Source organism: Ammospiza caudacuta, chromosome 38, assembly GCF_027887145.1.
Source record: "Ammospiza caudacuta isolate bAmmCau1 chromosome 38, bAmmCau1.pri, whole genome shotgun sequence".
Classification (NCBI taxonomy): domain Eukaryota; kingdom Metazoa; phylum Chordata; class Aves; order Passeriformes; family Passerellidae; genus Ammospiza; species Ammospiza caudacuta.
This window is the reverse complement of record NC_080630.1, coordinates 1,041,398-1,059,839: the sequence shown is the minus strand read 5'-3', so window position 1 is coordinate 1,059,839 and position 18,442 is coordinate 1,041,398. Positions and strand designations below refer to the sequence as shown.

Sequence of the window (18,442 nt, the reverse complement as noted above, 5' to 3'; positions counted from 1 at the left end):
TAGGACCGTTTTTGGGGCCATTTTTGTGGTTTTAGGACCGTTTTTGGGGCCATTTTTGTAGTTTTTAGGACCATTTTTGGGGCCATTTTTGTGGTTTTTAGGACCGCTTCTGGAGCCATTTTTGTGGTTTTTAGGACCATTTCTGGGGCCGTTTTTGCGGGTTTTTAGGACCGTTTTTGGGGCCATTTTTGTAGTTTTTAGGACCGTTTTTGGGGCCATTTTTGTGGTTTTTAGGACCGTTTTTGGGGCCATTTTTGTGGTTTTTAGGACCGTTTTTGGGGCCATTTTTGTGGTTTTTGGGGCCATTTTTGGGGCCGTTTTTGTGGTTTTTAGGACCGTTTTTGGGGCCATTTTTGTGGTTTTTAGGACCGTTTTTGGGGCCATTTTTGTGGTTTTTAGGACCATTTTGGGGGCCGTTTTTGTGGGTTTTAGGACCGTTTTTGGGGCCATTTTTGTGGTTTTCGGACCATTTTTGGGGCCATTTTTGTAGTTTTTAGGACCGTTTTTGGGGCCATTTTTGTAGTTTTAGGACCATTTTTGGGGCCATTTTTGTGGTTTTTAGGACCGTTTTTGGGGCCATTTTTGTAGTTTTAGGACTGTTTTTGGGGCCATTTTTGCGGTTTTTAGGACCGTTTCTGGGGCCATTTTTGTGGGTTTTAGGACCGTTTTTGGGGCTGTTTTTGGGGCCATTTTTGTGGTTTTTAGCACCGTTTTTGGGGCCATTTTTGTGGTTTGTAGGACCGTTTTTGGGGCCATTTTTGTAGTTTTTAGGACCGTTTTTGGGGCCGTTTTTGGGGCCATTTTTGTAGTTTTTAGGACCGTTTTTGGGGCCAGTTTTGTGGTTTTTAGGACCGCTTTTGGGGCCATTTTTGTGGTTTTTAGGACCGCTTTTGGGGCCGTTTTTGCGGGTTTTAGGACCGTTTTTGGGGCCATTTTTGGGGCGCCCCACCTGTCTCTGGCAGCCCTCGACGATGCTGAGTTTCTGCTGGGGCATTTTTGGGGTTCCGGGTGGGTTTTTTGGGCCGTTTTTGAGGGTTTTTGGGTCCGTTTTTGGGTCTGATTTTGGGGTTTTTTTGGGGGCGCCCCACCTGTCTCTGGCAGCCCTCGACGATGATGAGTTTCTGCTGCGGGGACGTGCGCGCGAACACGATCTCGGTGTGGTTCTGCAGGATTTCGTCGATCTGCTCCGAGCTCATGTCCTTCAGGTCGGTGCCGTGGATCACGCACGCCTTGGCGTCCCTGCGGGCCCGAAAACGCCGCGATTTACCCCAAAAACAACGTGATTTAACCCAAAAATGGTGCAGGAATCCAGAAAGAACGGGATTTACCCCAAAGGAAAGGGATTTACCCCAAAAACAACGTGATTTATCCCAAAAATGACGTGACGCACCCCAAAAATGGTGCAGGAATCCAGAGAGAACGGAATTTTCCCCGAAAGGAAAGGGATTTACCCCAAAACCAACGTGATTTATCCCAAAAATGGTGCAGAAATCCAGAAAGAAAAGGATTTACCCAAAAGGAAAGGGATTTACCCCAAAAACACCGGGATTCAACCCAAAACCCACGGGATTTACCCCAAAAACAACGTGGTTTATCCCAAAAATGGTGCAGTAAATCAGAAAGAACAGGATTTACCCGAAAGGAAAGGGATTTACCCCAAAAACAACGTGATTTATCCTGAAAATGGTGCAGGAATCCAGGAAGAACAGTATTTACCCAAAAAGAAAGGGATTTACCCCAAAAACACTGGGATTCAACCCAAAATCCACGGGATTTATCCCGAAAATGGTGCAGGAATCCAGAAAGAACAGGATTTACCCCAAAGGAAAGGGATTTACCCCAAAAACGCCGGGATTCAACCCAAAATCCACGGGATTTACCCCAAAAATGGTGCAGGAATCCAGAAAGAACAGGATTTACCCAAAAGGAAAGGGATTTACCCCAAAAACAACGTGATTTATCCCGAAAATGGTGCAGTAAATCAGAAAGAACAGGATTGACCCAAAAAGAAAGAGATTTACCCCAAAAACGCCGGGATTCAACCCAAAATCCACGGGATTTACCCCAAAAATGGTGCAGTAAATCAGAAAGAACAGGATTTACCCAAAAAGAAAGGGATTTACCCCAAAAACGCCGGGATTCAACCCAAAATCCACGGGATTTACCCCAAAAATGGTGCAGGAATCCAGAAAGAACAGGATTTACCCAAAAGGAAAGGGATTTACCCCAAAAACAACGTGATTTATCCCGAAAATGGTGCAGTAAATCAGAAAGAACAGGATTGACCCCAAAAGAAAGGGATTTACCCCAAAAACGCCGGGATTCAACCCAAAATCCACGGGATTTACCCCAAAAATGGTGCAGGAATCCAGAAAGAACAGGATTTACCCCAAAGGAAAGGGATTTACCCCAAAAACGCCGGGATTCAACCCAAAATCCACGGGATTTATCCCAAAAATGGTGCAGAAATCCAGGAAGAACAGGATTTACCCAAAAAGAAAGGGATTTACCCCAAAAATGCTGGGATTCAGCCCAAAATCCACGGGATTTACCCCAAAAATGGTGCAGTAAATCAGAAAGAACAGGATTGACCCCAAAGGAAAGGGATTTACCCCAAAAACTGAACAGGAACCCAAAAATGGCTGACCGGGCTCACCTGGGGTTCACCTGGTCACACGTGTGTTCAGGTGTGTTCAGGTGTGTTCAGGCGTGTCTCACACGTGTGTTCACACGTGTCTCACCTGGGGTTCCCCTGGCTCACAGGTGTGTTCAGGTGTGTGTCACACGTGTGTTCACGCGTGTCTCACCTGGGGTTCCCCTGGCTCACAGGTGTGTTCAGGTATGTTCAGGTGTGTTCAGGTGTGTCTCACACGTGTGTTCACACGTGTCTCACCTGGGGTTCCCCTGGCTCACAGGTGTGTTCAGGTGTGTTCAGGTGTGTTCACGCGTGTCTCACCTGGGGTTCCCCTGGCTCACAGGTGTGTTCAGGTATGTTCAGGTGTGTTCAGGTGTGTCTCACACGTGTGTTCACACGTGTCTCACCTGGGGTTCCCCTGGCTCACAGGTGTGTTCAGGTGTGTCTCACACGTGTGTTCACACGTGTCTCACCTGGGGTTCCCCTGGCTCACAGGTATGTTCGGGTGTGTCTCACACGTATGTTCAGGCGTGTCTCACCTGGGGTTGCCCTGGCTGACAGGTGTGTTCAGGCGTGTCTCACACGTGTGTTCATGCGTGTCTCACCTGGGGTTCACCTGGCTCACAGGTGTGTTCAGGTATGTTCAGGTGTGTTCAGGTGTGTGTCACACGTGTGTTCACGCGTGCCTCACCTGGGGTTCCCCTGGCTCACAGGTGTGTTCAGGTGTGTCTCACACATGTGTTCATGCGTGTCTCACCTGGGGTTCACCTGGCTCACAGGTATGTTCGGGTGTGTCTCACACGTATGTTCAGGCGTGTCTCACCTGGGGTTCAGCTGGCTCACAGGTGTGTTCAGGCGTGTCTCACACGTGTGTTCAGGTGTGTCTCACCTGGGGTTCACCTGGCTCACAGGTATGTTCAGGTGTGTTCAGGTGTGTCTCACACGTGTGTTCATGCGTGTGTCACCTGGGGTTCACCTGTCTCACAGGTGTGTTCAGGTATGTTCAGGTGTGTTCAGGTGTGTGTCACACGCGTGTTCATGCGTGTCTCACCTGGGGTTCACCTGGCTCACAGGTGTGTTCAGGTGTGTTCAGGTGTGTCACACGTATGTTCACACATGTCTCACCTGGGGTTCCCCTGGCTCACAGGTGTGTTCAGGTGTGTCTCACACGTATGTTCAGGCGTGTCTCACCTGGGGTTCCCCTGGCTCACAGGTGTGTTCAGGTGTGTGTCACACGCGTGTTCATGCGTGTCTCACCTGGGGTTCACCTGGCTGACGGGGATGTTGAGCCGTGCCGCGATGTCCTCCACGGTCTCGTTGCCCTCGGAGATGATCCCGACGCCCTTGGCGATGGCCTTGGCCGTGATGGGGTGGTCACCGGTCACCATGATCACCTGCGGCACAGGCGTGTGTGGCACGGCCGTGTGTGGCACAGGCGTGTGTGGCACAGGTGTGTCACAGGTGTGTGTGGCACAGGTGTGTGTGGCACAGGTGTGTGTGTCACAGGCGTGTGTGGCACAGGCGTGTGTGTCACAGGTGTGTCACAGGTGTGTGTGGCACAGGTGTGTCACAGGTGTGTGTGGCACAGGCGTGTGTGGCACAGGTGTGTGTGGCACAGGTGTGTCACAGGTGTGGCACAGGTGTGTGTGTCACAGGTGTGTGTGGCACAGGCGTGTGTGGCACAGGCGTGTGTGGCACAGGCGTGTGTGGCACAGGTGTGTCACAGGTGTGTGTGTCACAGGTGTGTCACAGGTGTGTCACAGGTGTGTCACAGGCATGTGTGTCACAGGTGTGTGTGTCACAGGTGTGTCACAGGTGTGTGTGTCACAGGTGTGTCACAGGTGTGTGTGTCACACGTGTGTGTGTCACAGGCGTGTCACAGGCGTGTCACAGGCGTGTCACAGGCGTGTGTGTCACAGGTGTGTGTGTCACAGGTGTGTCACAGGTGTGTGTGTCACACGTGTGTGTGTCACAGGTGTGTCACAGGTGTGTCACAGGTGTGTCACAGGTGTGTGTGTCACAGCTGTGTCACAGGCGTGTGTGTCACAGGCATGTCACAGGCGTGTCACAGGCGTGTCACAGGTGTGTGTGTCACAGGTGTGTCACAGGTGTGTGTGTCACAGGTGTGTGTGTCACAGGTGTGTGTGTCACAGGTGTGTGACAGGTGTATGACAGGTGTGTCACAGGTGTGTGTGTCACAGGTGTGTCACAGGCGTGTCACAGGCGTGTCACAGGTGTGTGTGTCACAGGTGTGTCACAGGTGTGTCACAGGTGTGTGTGTCACAGGTGTGTGTGTCACAGGTGTGTGTGTCACAGGTGTGTGACAGGTGTATGACAGGTGTGTCACAGGTGTGTGTGTCACAGGTGTGTCACAGGCGTGTCACAGGCGTGTCACAGGTGTGTGTGTCACAGGCGTGTGACAGGTGTGTCACAGGCGTGTCACAGGTGTGTGTGTCACAGGTGTGTGTGTCACAGGCGTGTCACAGGTGTGTGTGTCACAGGCGTGTCACAGGTGTGTCACAGGCGTGTCACAGGTGTGTGTGTCACAGGTGTGTCACAGGCGTGTCACAGGCGTGTCTCAGGGGGAATTTTGGGAGAGATTTTTGGGGGGATTTTGGGGGAATTTGGGGCACATTTTGGGAGAGATTTTTTGGGGGGATTTTGGGGGAATTCAGGGGGATTTTGGGGGTTAATTTGGTGATGATTTTTTGGTTAAATCCAGGGTGCATTCGGGGGGAATTTGGGGGAATTTGGGGGAATTTGGGGCACATTTTGGGAGAGATTTTTTTGGGGGGGATTTTGAGGAAATTCGAGGGGGATTTTGAGGGAATTCAGGAGGGATTTGGGGGAAATTCAGGGAGGATTTTTTGAGGAAACTCAGGGAGGATTTTGGGGGAATTCAGGGCGGATTTTGGGAGAGATTTTTGGGGGGATTTTGGGGGAATTCAGGGCGGATTTTGGGGGAATTCAGGGCGGATTTTGGGAGGGATTTTTGGGGGGATTTTGGGGGGATTTCAGGGCGGATTTTGGGAGAGATTTTTGGGGGGATTTTGGGGGAATTCAGGGGGGATTTTGGGGGAATTCAGGGCGGATTTTGGGAGGGATTTTTGGGGGGATTTTGGGGGAATTCAGGGGGGATTTTGGGGGAATTCCGGGCGGATTTTGGGAGAGATTTTTGAGGGGATTTTGGGGGATTCCAGGGATGGTTTTGGGGGTCCCACCTTGATGCCGGCGCTGCGGCATTTGCCGACGGCGTCGGGCACGGCGGCGCGGGGCGGGTCGATCATGGACATGAGCCCCACGAAGCAAAGGTTGTCCGTGGCGAAGTTCACGTCGTCGCAGTCGAAGGCGAAGCCCTTGGGGTACTGCTCCTCGGGCAGGTAAAAGTGGCAGAAACCTGCACCGGGAGAGACCCAAAATCAGTGAAATTCAGCCCAAAAATCACCCCAAAATCAGCCCAAAAATCTCCCCAAAAATCAGCCCAAAATCCTTCCCCGAATCTGTCCCTGGGGTGCTGCTCCTCGGGCAGGTAAAAGTGGCAGAAACCAGGGGGAAAGAACCCCAAAATCACTGAAATTCAGCCCAAAAACCACCCCAAAATCAGCCCAAAAATCATCCCAAAATCAGCCCAAAAAGCACCCCGAAAATCCCTCCCTGAATCTGTCCCTGGGCTGCTGCTCATCAGCGAAATTAACCCCAAAAATCACCCCAAAAATCCTCCAAATTCACCCCAAAAAATCACTCCAAATTCACCCCAAAAATCACCCCCAAAATCCTCCAAATTCACCCCAAAAATCAGCCCAAAATGCCTCCCTGAATCTGTCCCTGGGGTGCTGCTCATCAGCGAAATTTACCCCAAAAATCACCCCAAAATCCTCCAAATTCACCCCAAAAAATCACTCCAAATTCGTCTCAAAAATCACCCCAAAATCCTCCAAATTCACCCCAAAAATCACTCCAAATTCATCTCAAAAATCACCCCAAAAATCCTCCAAATTCACCCCAAAAAATCACCCCAAATTCATCTCAAAAATCACCCTAAAAATCCTCCAAATTCACCCCAAAAAATCACTCCAAATTCACCCCAAAAATCACCCCCAAAATCCTCCAAATTCACCCCAAAAAAATCACTCCAAATTTGCCTCAAAAATCACCCCAAAAATCCTCCAAATTCACCCCGAAAAATCACTCCAAATTCACCCCAAAAATCACCCCCAAAATCCTCCAAATTCACCCCAAAAATCACTCCAAATTCATCTCAAAAATCACCCCAAAAATCCTCCAAATTCACCCCAAAAATCAGCCCAAATTCACACCAAAAATCACCCCAAAAATCCTCCAAATTCACCCCAAAAAATCATCCCAAATTCGTCTCAAAAATCACCCTAAAAATCCTCCAAATTCACCCCAAAAATCACCCCAAATTCACACCAAAAATCACCCCAAAAATCCTCCAAATTCACCCCAAAAATCACTCCAAATTCGTCTCAAAAATCACCCCAAAATCCTCCAAATTCACCTCAAAAATCACCCCCAAAATCCTCCAAATTCACCCCAAAAATCACCCCAAAAATCACCTAAATTCATCCCCAAAATCCTCCTAATTCATCCTAAAAATCACCCCAAAAATTCTCAGTGCAGCCCCAAAAAATAGCAAAATCCTGGAGTCCAGAATCACCAAAATTGCCCAAAATTTCAAACTAATTGCAAAAAAACCCCTAAAAATACAAAAAAAAAAAAAAAAAAAAAAAACAAGAAAAAAATCTAAAAAAAACTCTAAAAATTTTTTTTACAAAATCCCAAAAATTCTCAAATTCCCCACAGAAACCCCCCAAAAAATTCCAAAAAAAATTCCAAAAAAATCCCCCCAAAAATAAAAAAAAAGTGCCCCCAAAAAATAAAAAAAAAATCCCCAAAAAATCCCCAAAAAACATCCGAAAAAAATCCCCAAAAATCCCAAAAAAATCCGAAAAAAACCCCAAAAAATCCCCAAAAAATCCCAAAAAAATCCCAAAAAAATCCTAAAAAAATCCCAAAAAATCCCCAAAAAACATCAAAAAAAAAATCCCCAAAAATCCCAAAAAAATCCGAAAAAAACCCCAAAAAATCACCCAAAAATCCCAAAAAATCCCAAAAAAATCCCAAAAAAATCCCAAAAAAATCCCAAAATATCCCAAAAAAATCCCAAAAAACCCCAAAAAATCCCAAAAAAATCCCAAAAAAATCCCCAAAAATCCCAAAAAATCCCCAAAAATCCCCAAAAATCCGAAAAAAATCCGAAAAAAATCCCCAAAAATCCCCAAAAAATCCCAAAAAAATCCCCAAAAAATCCCCCAAAAAAACCCAAAAAACCCCCAAAAAAACCCCAAAAAATCCAACTTCTCACCCAGCACCCTCTCTCCCAGCCCGCCGAGCTCCAGGTACGCGTTCTGGAACGCCTCCTTCATCACAGCCCCATGGAAACCCCCACTGAAACCTCCAAAAAATCCCCAAAAAAATCCCAAAAAATCACAAAAAAAATCTGAAAAAAACGCCAAAAAACCTCCCAAAATCCCCAAAAAACCACCAAAAAAATCCCAAAAAATCAAAAAATATCTAAATTCTCACCCAGCACCCTCTCCCCAAGCCCGCCGAGCTCCAGGTACGCGTTCTGGAACGCCTCAGAAACCCCAAAAAAATCATAAAAAATCCCAAAAAAATCCGAAAAAACCCCAAAAAACCGCCAAAAAAATCCCCAAAAAAACCCCCAAAAACCCCAAAAATATTTTAAAAATTCCAAATTCTCACCCAGCACCCTCTCTCCCAGCCCGCCGAGCTCCAGGTACGCGTTCTGGAACGCCTCCTTCATCTCCTCGTCCAGCGGCTGCTCCTTGCCCTGCAGCAGGATGGTGGAGCAGCGGTCCAGGATGCGCTCGGGGGCGCCCTTCATCACCAGCAGGTACCGGTTGTCGTTGGGGTCCTCGGTCTCGTGGATGGACAGCTGGGGGAAAAATTTGATTTTTGGGGTTTGGGGAATTTTTGGGAATTTTTTGGGATTTTTTGGGATGGGTTTGGGCGGCCCAGATGGGGTTAAAAGGGAAATAAATTGAATTTTTGGCGATTTTTAGCGGTTGTTGTTAAGGTCCTTGGTGTCATGGATGGAGAGCTGGGACACAAAATTATGATTTTTATGATTTTTGGGGTTTGGGGAATTTTTGGGAATTTTTTGGGATTTTTTGGGATGGGTTTGGGCGGCCCAGATGGGGTTAAAAGGGAAATAAATTGAATTTTTGGTGATTTTTAGCGGTTGTCGTTGGGGTCCTCGGTCTCATGGATGGAGAGCTGGGGTAAAAAATTATGATTTTTGTGATTTTTGGGGTTTGGGGAATTTTTGGGAATTTTTTGGGGATTTTTTGGGGGGGGTTTGGGGGGCCCAGGTGGGGTTAAAAGGGAAATAAATTGAATTTTTGGCGATTTTTAGCGGTTGTTGTTAAGGTCCTTGGTGTCGTGGATGGAGAGCTGGGACACAAAATTAGGATTTTTATGATTTTTGGGGTTTTGGGAATTTTTGGGAATTTTTTGGGATTTTTTGGGGGGGGTTTGGGCCACCCAGATGGGGTTAAAAGGGGAATAAATTGAATTTTGGGGCATTTTTTAACAGGGTAGTTTGGGGTCCTCGGTCTCGTGGATGGACAGCTGGGGTGGAAAATGGTGATTTTTGGGTCTCGGGGAAATTTTGGGAATTTTTGGGAATTTTTTGGGATTTTTTGGGGGGAGTTTGGGGGGCCCAGATGGGGTTAAAAGGGAAATAAATTGAATTTTAAGCGATTTTTAGCGGTTGTCGTTGGGGTCCTCGGTCTCGTGGATGGACAGCTGGGGAAAAAATTTGATTTTTGGGGTTTGGGGAATTTTTGGGAATTTTTTGGGATTTTTTGGGGGGGTTTGGGGGGCCCAGATGGGGTTAAAAGGGAAATAAATTGAATTTTTGGGTTCCCCTGGGTGGTTTTTTTGTCTTTTTTAGGGTTTTTTTCAGTATTTTTTGGGGTCTTTTTTGTTGTTTTTGGCTTCCCCTCTGGGTTTGGGGTTTTTTGGGGTTTTTTTCAGTATTTTGGGGTGTTTTTTGGGGTTTTTTTTGGGTTCCCTTTGGTGTTTTTGGGTTCCCCTTTGGGTTTTGAGATTTTTTGTTTTGTTTTTTTGTTTTTTTTTTCAGTATTTTGGGGTGCTTTTGGTGGTTTTGGGTTCCCCTTTGGGTTTTGAGATTTTTTTGGGGTTTTTTTCAGTATTTTTTGGGGTGTTTTTTGGTGTTTTTGGGGTACCTGCTGGGGTTTTTTGGGGTTTTTGAGTTCCCCTTGGTGGTTTTGGGTTCCCCTTTGGGTTTTGAGATTTTTTTGGGGTTTTTTTCAGTATTTTTTGGGGTGTTTTTTGGTGTTTTTGGGGTACCTGCTGGGGTTTTTTGGGTTTTCTGGGTTCCCCTTTTTTGTTTTTGGGTTCCCCTCTGGGTTTGGGGTTTTTTGGGGTTTTTTTTCAGTATTTTGGGGTGTTTTTGGTGTTTTGGGTTCCCCTCTGGGTTTGGGGTTTTTTGGGGTTTTTTTCAGTATTTTTGGGGTGTTTTTTGGTGTTTTTGGGTTCCCCTTGGTGGTTTTGGGTTCCCCTTTGGGTTTTGAGATTTTTGGGGGTTTTTTTTCAGTATTTTGGGGGCGTTTTTTGTTGCTTTTGGGTTCCCCTTTGGGTTTTGGGGTTTTTTGGTTTTTTTTTTTTCAGTATTTTTGGGGTGTTTTTTGGTGTTTTTGCATTCCCCTAGATGTTTGGGGTTTTTTGGGTTTTTTTCAGTATTTTAAGGTGTTTTTTGGTGTTTTTGCGTTTTCCTAGATGTTTTAGGTTTTTTGGGGTTTTTTTCAGTATTTTTGGGGTGTTTTTCGGTGTTTTGGGTTCCCCTTTGGTGTTTTTGGGTTCCCCTTTGGGTTTTGAGATATTTTGGGGTTTTTTTTCAGTATCTTTTGGGGGTGTTTTTTGGTGTTTTTGGGTTCCACTCTGGGTTTGGGTTTTTTGGGTTTTTTTCAGTATTTTGGGGTTTTTTTTTGGTGGTTTTGGTTTCCACTTTGGGTTTTGAGATATTTTGGGGTTTTTTTTCAGTATTTTGGGGTGTTTTTGGTGTTTTTGCGTTCCCCTAGGTGTTTTGGGTTTTTTGGGGTTTTTTTCAGTATTTTTTGGGGTGTTTTTTGGTGTTTTTGGGGTACCTGCTGGTGGTTTTTGGCTTTTCTGGGTTCCCCTTTTTTGTTTTTGGGTTCCCCTCTGGGTTTGGGTTTTTTGGGGTTTTTTTCAGTATTTTGGGGGGTTTTTTGGTGTTTTTGGGTTCCCCTTGGTGGTTTTGGGTTCCCCTTTGGGTTTTGAGATTTTTGGGGGTTTTTTCAGTATTTTGGGGTGTTTTTTGGTGTTTTTGAGTTCCCCTTTCAGTTTGGGGTTTTTTGGGTTTTTTTTCAGCATTTTTGGGGGCGTTTTTTGGTGTTTTTGGGTTCCCCTTGGTGGTTTTGGGTTCCCCTTTGTGTTTTGAGATTTTTTGGGAGGGGGTTTCAGTATTTTGGGGTGTTTTTTGGTGTTTTTGGGTTCCCCTTTGGGTTTTGAGCCTTTTTGGTTTTTTTTTCAGTATTTTAGGGTGGTTTTCGGTGTTTTTGAGTTCCCCTCTTGGGTTTGGGGTTTTTTGTTGTTTTTTTTTCAGTATTTTTGGGGTGTTTTTCGGCGTTTTTGGGGTACCTGGTACTTGTTGGTGGAGTTGAAGGGGATCTCGGCCACTTTCTTGTTGCGCTCCCTCATGACCTTGACGGAGCCCGAGGAGAGCTCGATGCACTTGAGCAGCGCCGACTCCGACGCGTCCCCGGCCACGTCGCGCTGCGGAGCCAAAATTGGGGTGAGAAAGACGGAAATTGGGATCGGCACCCAAAAATTGGGATTAGAAACGAAAAAAAACCCAAAAAAAACCCAAAAAAAAAACAAAAAAAAAAACCAAACCCCCCCCCCCCCCAAAAAAAACAAACAAAAAAAGGGATTTTTCCACGAAAAAAAAATTGAATTAGAAACATGAAAATTGGGGTGAGAAAGACGGAAATTGGGATCGGCACCCAAAAATTGGGATTAGAAACAAAAAAAAAAAACAAAAAAAACCAAAAAAAAACCAAAAAAAACCCAAAAAAACCCCCCCCCAAAAAAAAAACAAACAAAAAAAAGGGATTTTTCCACGAAAAAAATATTGGATTAGAAACATGAAAATCGGGGTGAGAAAGAAGGAAATTGGGATCGGCACCCAAAAATTGGGATTAGAAACAAAAAAAACCAAAAAAACCCAAAAAAAAACCAAAAAAACAAAAAAAAAAAAAAAAAAAGGGATTTTTCCGCGAAAAAAAAAAAATTGGATTAGAAACATGAAAATTGGGGTGAGAAAGAAGGAAATTGGGATCGGCACCCAAAAATTGGGATTAGAAACAAAAATAACCCAAAAAAAAACAACAAAAAAAAAGGGATTTTTCCGCGAAAAAAAAAATTGGATTAGAAACATGAAAATTGGGGTGAGAAAGACAGAAATTGGGATCGGCACCCAAAAATTGGGATTAGAAACAAAAAAAACCAAAAAAAACAAAAACAAAAACAAAAAAAAAAAAAAAAACCAAAAAAAAAAGGGATTTTTCCGCGAAAAAAAAAAATTGGATTAGAAACATGAAAATCGGGGTGAGAAAGACGGAAATTGGGATCGGCACCCAAAAATTGGGATTAGAAACAAAAAAAAAAAACCAAATAAAAAACAACAAAAAAAAGGGATTTTTCCGCGAAAAAAATATTGGATTAGAAACATGAAAATTGGGGTGAGAAAGACGGAAATTGGGATCGGCACCCAAAAATTGGGATTAGAAACAAAAAAAACCAAAAAAAAAAAAACCAAAAAAAAAAAAAAAAAAACAAAAAAAAAAGGGATTTTTCCGCGAAAAAAAAAATTGGATTAGAAACATGAAAATCGGGGTGAGAAAGAAGGAAATTGGGATCGGCACCCAAAAATTGGGATTAGAAACAAAAAAAAACCCAAAAAAAAACAACAAAAAAAAAGGGATTTTTCCGCGAAAAAAAAAATTGGATTAGAAACATGAAAATTGGGGTGAGAAAACCAAAACCTTGCGTTAGAACACCAAAATTGGGATTTTGCAGCACAAAATGTGGGATTCAAACCTGAAAATCGGGATTTGCACCCCAAAAATTTGGATTAAAAACATGAAAATTGGGATGAAGACCCCAAAATGTGGGATTTGCATGCCAAAAATTGGGATTTCCATCCCAAAATTGGGGTGAGACACCCGAAAATTGGGATTGGCGTGAAAAATTTGGATTAGTCACAAAAAATTGGGAGTTGTCCCCAAAAAATTGGGGTTTCCACCCTAAAATTGGGGTGAGAAACGCAAAAATTTGGATTGGCACCCAAAAATTTGGATTAGAAAGAAAAAATTGGGATGAGAACCCCAAAATTGGGATTGGAACCACAAGAATTGGGATTGGCACCCCAAACTGCCCCCAAAAAAATCTCTGCCCTCCCACCCAAAAAAAATCCCCCCAAAATCCCTCCAAAAATAAAAACAATCCCCAAAAAATCGCCCCCCAAAAAATCCCCCTCCAAAAAAATCTTTTTAAAATCTCCAATTTTTTCTTAAATACCCTCAATTTTTTAAAACCCCAAAAAGTACCAAAATATCCTAAAAAAAATTCCTAAAAAACCCCTCCAAAAATCCCCAAAAAAATCCTCAAAAAAAAAAAAAATCTTTAAAAATCTTTAAAAAAACCTTTTTAAAATCCCAAAAAAAATCCCCCCCCTCCCCCAAAAAAAAAAATCTCCAAAAATTTCAAAGAACCCCCTCCAAAAAACCTCAAAGAATTCCAGAAACGTTAAAAAAATTTTTTTTTTCAAAAACCCTCAAAAACCCTCAAGAAAGCCAAAGCAATTCCCCAAAAAAAATCCCCAAAAATCCCGAAGCGCCCCTCAAAAAAAAAAAAAAAAAAAAAAAAAAAAAATCCAGAAAAATTAAAAACCTATCCAAAAAAATCCTCCAGAAATCCCCCAAAAATCCCAAAAAAAATCCCAAAAAAAATCCCAAAAAATCCCAAAAAAATCCCAAAAAAACCCCAAAAAAATCCCCCAAAAAATCCCAAAAAAAACTCAAAAAAATCCCAAAACAATCCCAAAAACATCCCAAAAAAAAATCCCAAAAAAATCCCAAAAATAGTCAAAAAAATCCCAAAAAAATCCCAAAAATATCCCAAAAAAATCCCAAAAATACCCCCCAAAATCCCAAAAAAATCCCCAAAAAAACCCCCAAAAAACCCCAAAAAAATCCCAAAAATCCCAAAAAGAAAACCCAAAAAAGTCCCAAAAAACCCCAAAAAAAACCCCAAAAAATCCTAAAAGAACCCCAAAATAACCCCAAAAAAATCACAAAAATACCCCAAAAAGTCCCAAAAAAACCCCAAAAAAACCCCCAAAAAAACCCCAAAAAATCCCAAAAAACCCCCAAAAAAACCTCCAAAAACCCCCAAACAAACCCCCAAAAAAAATCCCAAAAAATCCTCAAAAAAATCTTCAAAAATCTTTTAAAAAAACTTTTTAACATCCCAAAAAAATCCCAAAAAATCCCCAAAAAATCCGCCAAAAACCCCAAAGAAATCCTCAAAAAAAACCCAAAAAAATCCTCAAAAAAAACCTTTAAAATCTTTTAAAAAAACCTTTTAAATCCCAAAAAAATCCCAAAAAAACCCCAAAAAAACCCCCAAAAAACCCCCAAAAAATCCCAAAAATCCCCAAAAACCCCAAAAAAACCCTAAAAATACCCCAAAAAAACCCCCAAAAAAATCCTCAAAAAAAACCTTTAAAATCTTTAAAAAAACCTTTAAAATCCCAAAAAATCCCAAAAAACCCCCATAAACCCCCAAAAAAATCCCCAAAAATCCCCAAAAAACCCCAAAAAAACCCTAAAAATACCCCAAAAAAACCCCAAAAAAATCCTCAAAAAAAAACCTTTAAAATCTTTAAAAAAACCTTTTAAAATCCAAAAAAATCCCAAAAAAACCCCAAAAAACCCCCCAAAAAAAAACCCCAAAAAAATCCCAAAAAATCCCAAAAAACCCCAAAAAAATCCTCAAAAAAATCTTTTAAAGTCTTTTAAAAAAACCTTTTTAAAATCCCAAAAAAATCCCAAAAAAACCCAAAAAAACCCAAAAAAAACCCCAAAAAAATCCCAAAAATCCCCAAAAAACCCCAAAAAAACCCTAAAAATACCCCAAAAAAACCCCAAAAAAATCCTCAAAAAAAACCCTTTAAAATCTTTTAAAAAAACCTTTTTAAAATCCAAAAAAATCCCAAAAAAACCCCCAAAAAATCCCAAAAAAAAAACCCCAAAAAAATCCCAAAAAATCCCCAAAAAACCCCAAAAAAACCCTAAAAATACCCCAAAAAAACCCCAAAAAAATCCTCAAAAAAAAACCTTTAAAATCTTTTAAAAAAACCTTTTTAAAATCCCAAAAAAATCCCAAAAAAATCCCAAAAAAACCCCCATAAAACCCCAAAAAAATCCCAAAAAATCCCCAAAAAACCCCAAAAAAACCCTAAAAATACCCTAAAAAAACCCCAAAAAAATCCTCAAAAAAAATCTTTTAAAATCTTTTAAAAAAACCTTTTTAAAATCCCAAAAAAATCCCAAAAAAACCCCAAAAAAACCCCCCAAAAAAACCCCAAAAAAATCCCAAAAAAACCCAAAAAACCCCAAAAAAACCCTAAAAATACCCCAAAAAAACCCCAAAAAAATCCTCAAAAAAAAACCTTTAAAATCTTTTAAAAAAACCTTTTTAAAATCCCAAAAAAACCTTTTTAAAATCCCAAAAAAATCCCAAAAAACCCCCAAAAAACCCCCAAAAAAATCCCAAAAAATCCCCAAAAAACCCCAAAAAAACCCTAAAAATACCCCAAAAAAACCCCAAAAAAATCCTCAAAAAAAAAATCTTTTAAAATCTTTTAAAAAAACCTTTTTAAAATCCCAAAAAAATCCCAAAAAAACCCCAAAAAAACCCCAAAAAAAAACCCCAAAAAAATCCCAAAAATACCCCAAAAAAACCCCAAAAAAATCCTCAAAAAAAATCTTTAAAATCTTTTAAAAAAACCTTTTTAAAATCCCAAAAAAATCCCAAAAAAACCCCAAAAAAACCCCAAAAAAAAAAACCCCAAAAAAATCCCAAAAAATCCCCAAAAAACCCCAAAAAAACCCTAAAAATACCCCAAAAAAACCCCAAAAAATCCTCAAAAAAACCTTTAAAATCTTTTAAAAAAACCTTTTTAAAATCCCAAAAAAATCCCAAAAAACCCCCAAAAAAATCCCAAAAAATCCCCAAAAAACCCCAAAAAATCCCCAAAAAACCCCAAAAAAACCCTAAAAATACCCCAAAAAAACCCCAAAAAAATCCTCAAAAAACCAAACCTTAAAAACCTTAAACACCCCAAACAACCCAAAAAAACCCCACACAAAAACCCCCAAAAACAACCCCCAAAAAATCCAAAAAAATCCCCAAAAAACCCCAAAAAAAACCCTAAAAATACCCCAAAAAAACCCCAAAAAAATCCTCAAAAAAACCTTAAAATCTTTAAAAAACCTTTTTAAAATCCCAAAAAAATCCCAAAAAACCCCCAAAAAATCCCCAAAAAAAAAAACCCCAAAAAAATCCCAAAAAATCCCCAAAAAACCCCAAAAAAACCCTAAAAATACCCCAAAAAAACCCCCAAAAAATCCTCAAAAAAAAACCTTTAAAATCTTTTAAAAAAACCTTTTTAAAATCCAAAAAAAATCCCAAAAAACCCCCAAAAAAATCCCAAAAAATCCCCAAAAAACCCCAAAAAAACCCCCAAAAAACCCCAAAAAACCCCAAAAAAACCCTAAAAATACCCCAAAAAAACCCCAAAAAAATCCTCAAAAAAAAATCTTTTAAAATCTTTTAAAAAAACCTTTTTAAAATCCCAAAAAAATCCCAAAAAACCCCCAAGAAAACCCCCAAAAAAACCCCCAAAAAATCCCAAAAAATCCCCAAAAAACCCCAAAAAAACCCTAAAAATACCCCCAAAAAACCCCAAAAAAATCCTCAAAAAAAACCCTTTAAAATCTTTTAAAAAAACCTTTTTAAAATCCCAAAAAAATCCCAAAAAACCCCCAAAAAACCCCCAAAAAATCCCCAAAAAACCCCAAAAAAACCCCCAAAAAATCCCAAAAAATCCCCAAAAAAACCCTAAAAATACCCCAAAAAAACCCCAAAAAAATCCTCCAAAAAAAACCTTTAAAATCTTTTAAAAAAACCTTTTTAAAATCCCAAAAAAATCCCAAAAAACCCCCAAAAAAATCCCAAAAAATCCCCAAAAAACCCCAAAAAAACCCCCAAAAAACCCCAAAAAACCCCAAAAAAACCCTAAAAATACCCCAAAAAAAACCCAAAAAAATCCTCCAAAAAAAACCTTTAAAATCTTTTAAAAAAACCTTTTTAAAATCCCAAAAAAATCCCAAAAAACCCCCAAAAAAATCCCAAAAAATCCCCAAAAAACCCCAAAAAATCCCCAAAAAACCCCAAAAAAACCCTAAAAATACCCCCAAAAAACCCCAAAAAAATCCTCAAAAAAAACCCTTTAAAATCTTTTAAAAAAACCTTTTTAAAATCCCAAAAATATCCCAAAAAACCCCCAAAAAAATCCCAAAAAATCCCCAAAAAACCCCAAAAAAGCCCCAAAAAAACCCCCAAAAAATCCCCAAAAAATCCAAAAAAAATCCCCCAAAAAATCCCAAATTTTCCCGAACGCCCCGAAACGCCCGGAGCCGCGGTGCCCACCTTGAGGATGGGCACGTTCTCCTGGCCGCCCTTGAAGACGGCGCGGTTGCAGAGGCCGGCGATGTGGCTCAGCGCCACCCACGTGGGAGAGCTCTTGTCGAACGCCGTGCCTGCCAAGGGAGGGCACCGTGAACCCGTGCCCGCCGGTGCCCACCAGTATAAACCAGTATAAACCACTCAATGCACCGGTACCCACCAGTATAAACCAGTATAAACCACTCAATGCACCGGTACCCACCAGTATAAACCAGTATAAACCACTCAATGCACCCGTGCCCGCTGGTACCCACCAGTATAAACCAGTATAAACCACTCAATGCACCGGTGCCCGCTGGTACCAACCAGTATAAACCAGTATAAACCACTCAATGCACCCGTGCCCGCCGGTACCCACCAGTATAAACCAGTATAAACCACTCAATGCACCGGTACCCACCAGTATAAACCAGTATAAACCACTCAATGCACCCGTGCCCGCTGGTACCAACCAGTATAAACCAGTATAAACCACTCAATGCACCCGTGCCCGCCGGTGCCCACCAGTATAAACCAGTATAAACCACTCAATGCACCCGTGCCCGCTGGTACCAACCAGTATAAACCACTCAATGCACCGGTGCCCGCTGGTACCCACCAGTATAAACCAGTATAAACCAGTCAATGCACCCGTGCCCGCCGGTGCCCACCAGTATAAACCAGTATAAACCAGTCAATGCACCCGTGCCCGCCGGTGCCCACCAGTATAAACCAGTATAAACCACTCAATGCACCCGTGCCCGCCGGTGCCCACCAGTATAAACCAGTATAAACCAGTCAATGCACCGGTGCCCACCGGTGCCCACCAGTATAAACCAGTATAAACCACTCAATGCACCGGTGCCCACCGGTGCCCACCAGTATAAACCAGTATAAACCAGTCAATGCACCCGTGCCCGCTGG

At 42.1% G+C, this 18,442-nt stretch overlaps 1 protein-coding gene across 4 annotated transcripts in view; it reads right to left on the bottom strand.

The window, feature by feature from the left end:
- Nucleotides 1-18,442, bottom strand: part of ATP1A3 (ATPase Na+/K+ transporting subunit alpha 3) — an 80,832-nt gene that overhangs the window by 20,053 nt on the left and 42,337 nt on the right. For 3 of the 4 annotated variants that reach the window (XM_058823160.1, XM_058823159.1, XM_058823161.1), the window contains 6 exons: nucleotides 17,504-17,613; nucleotides 11,366-11,500; nucleotides 8,423-8,615; nucleotides 5,857-6,032; nucleotides 3,893-4,029; nucleotides 1,089-1,239 (listed from right to left, as the gene is read on the bottom strand). In XM_058823160.1, coding sequence (XP_058679143.1) covers nucleotides 1,089-1,239; nucleotides 3,893-4,029; nucleotides 5,857-6,032; nucleotides 8,423-8,615; nucleotides 11,366-11,500; nucleotides 17,504-17,613 — 902 coding nt within the window. Of the gene's footprint in view, nucleotides 1-1,088; nucleotides 1,240-3,892; nucleotides 4,030-5,856; nucleotides 6,033-8,021; nucleotides 8,078-8,422; nucleotides 8,616-11,365; nucleotides 11,501-17,503; nucleotides 17,614-18,442 lie in introns of those variants that run through there. The other variant, XM_058823162.1, reaches the window with a different exon arrangement.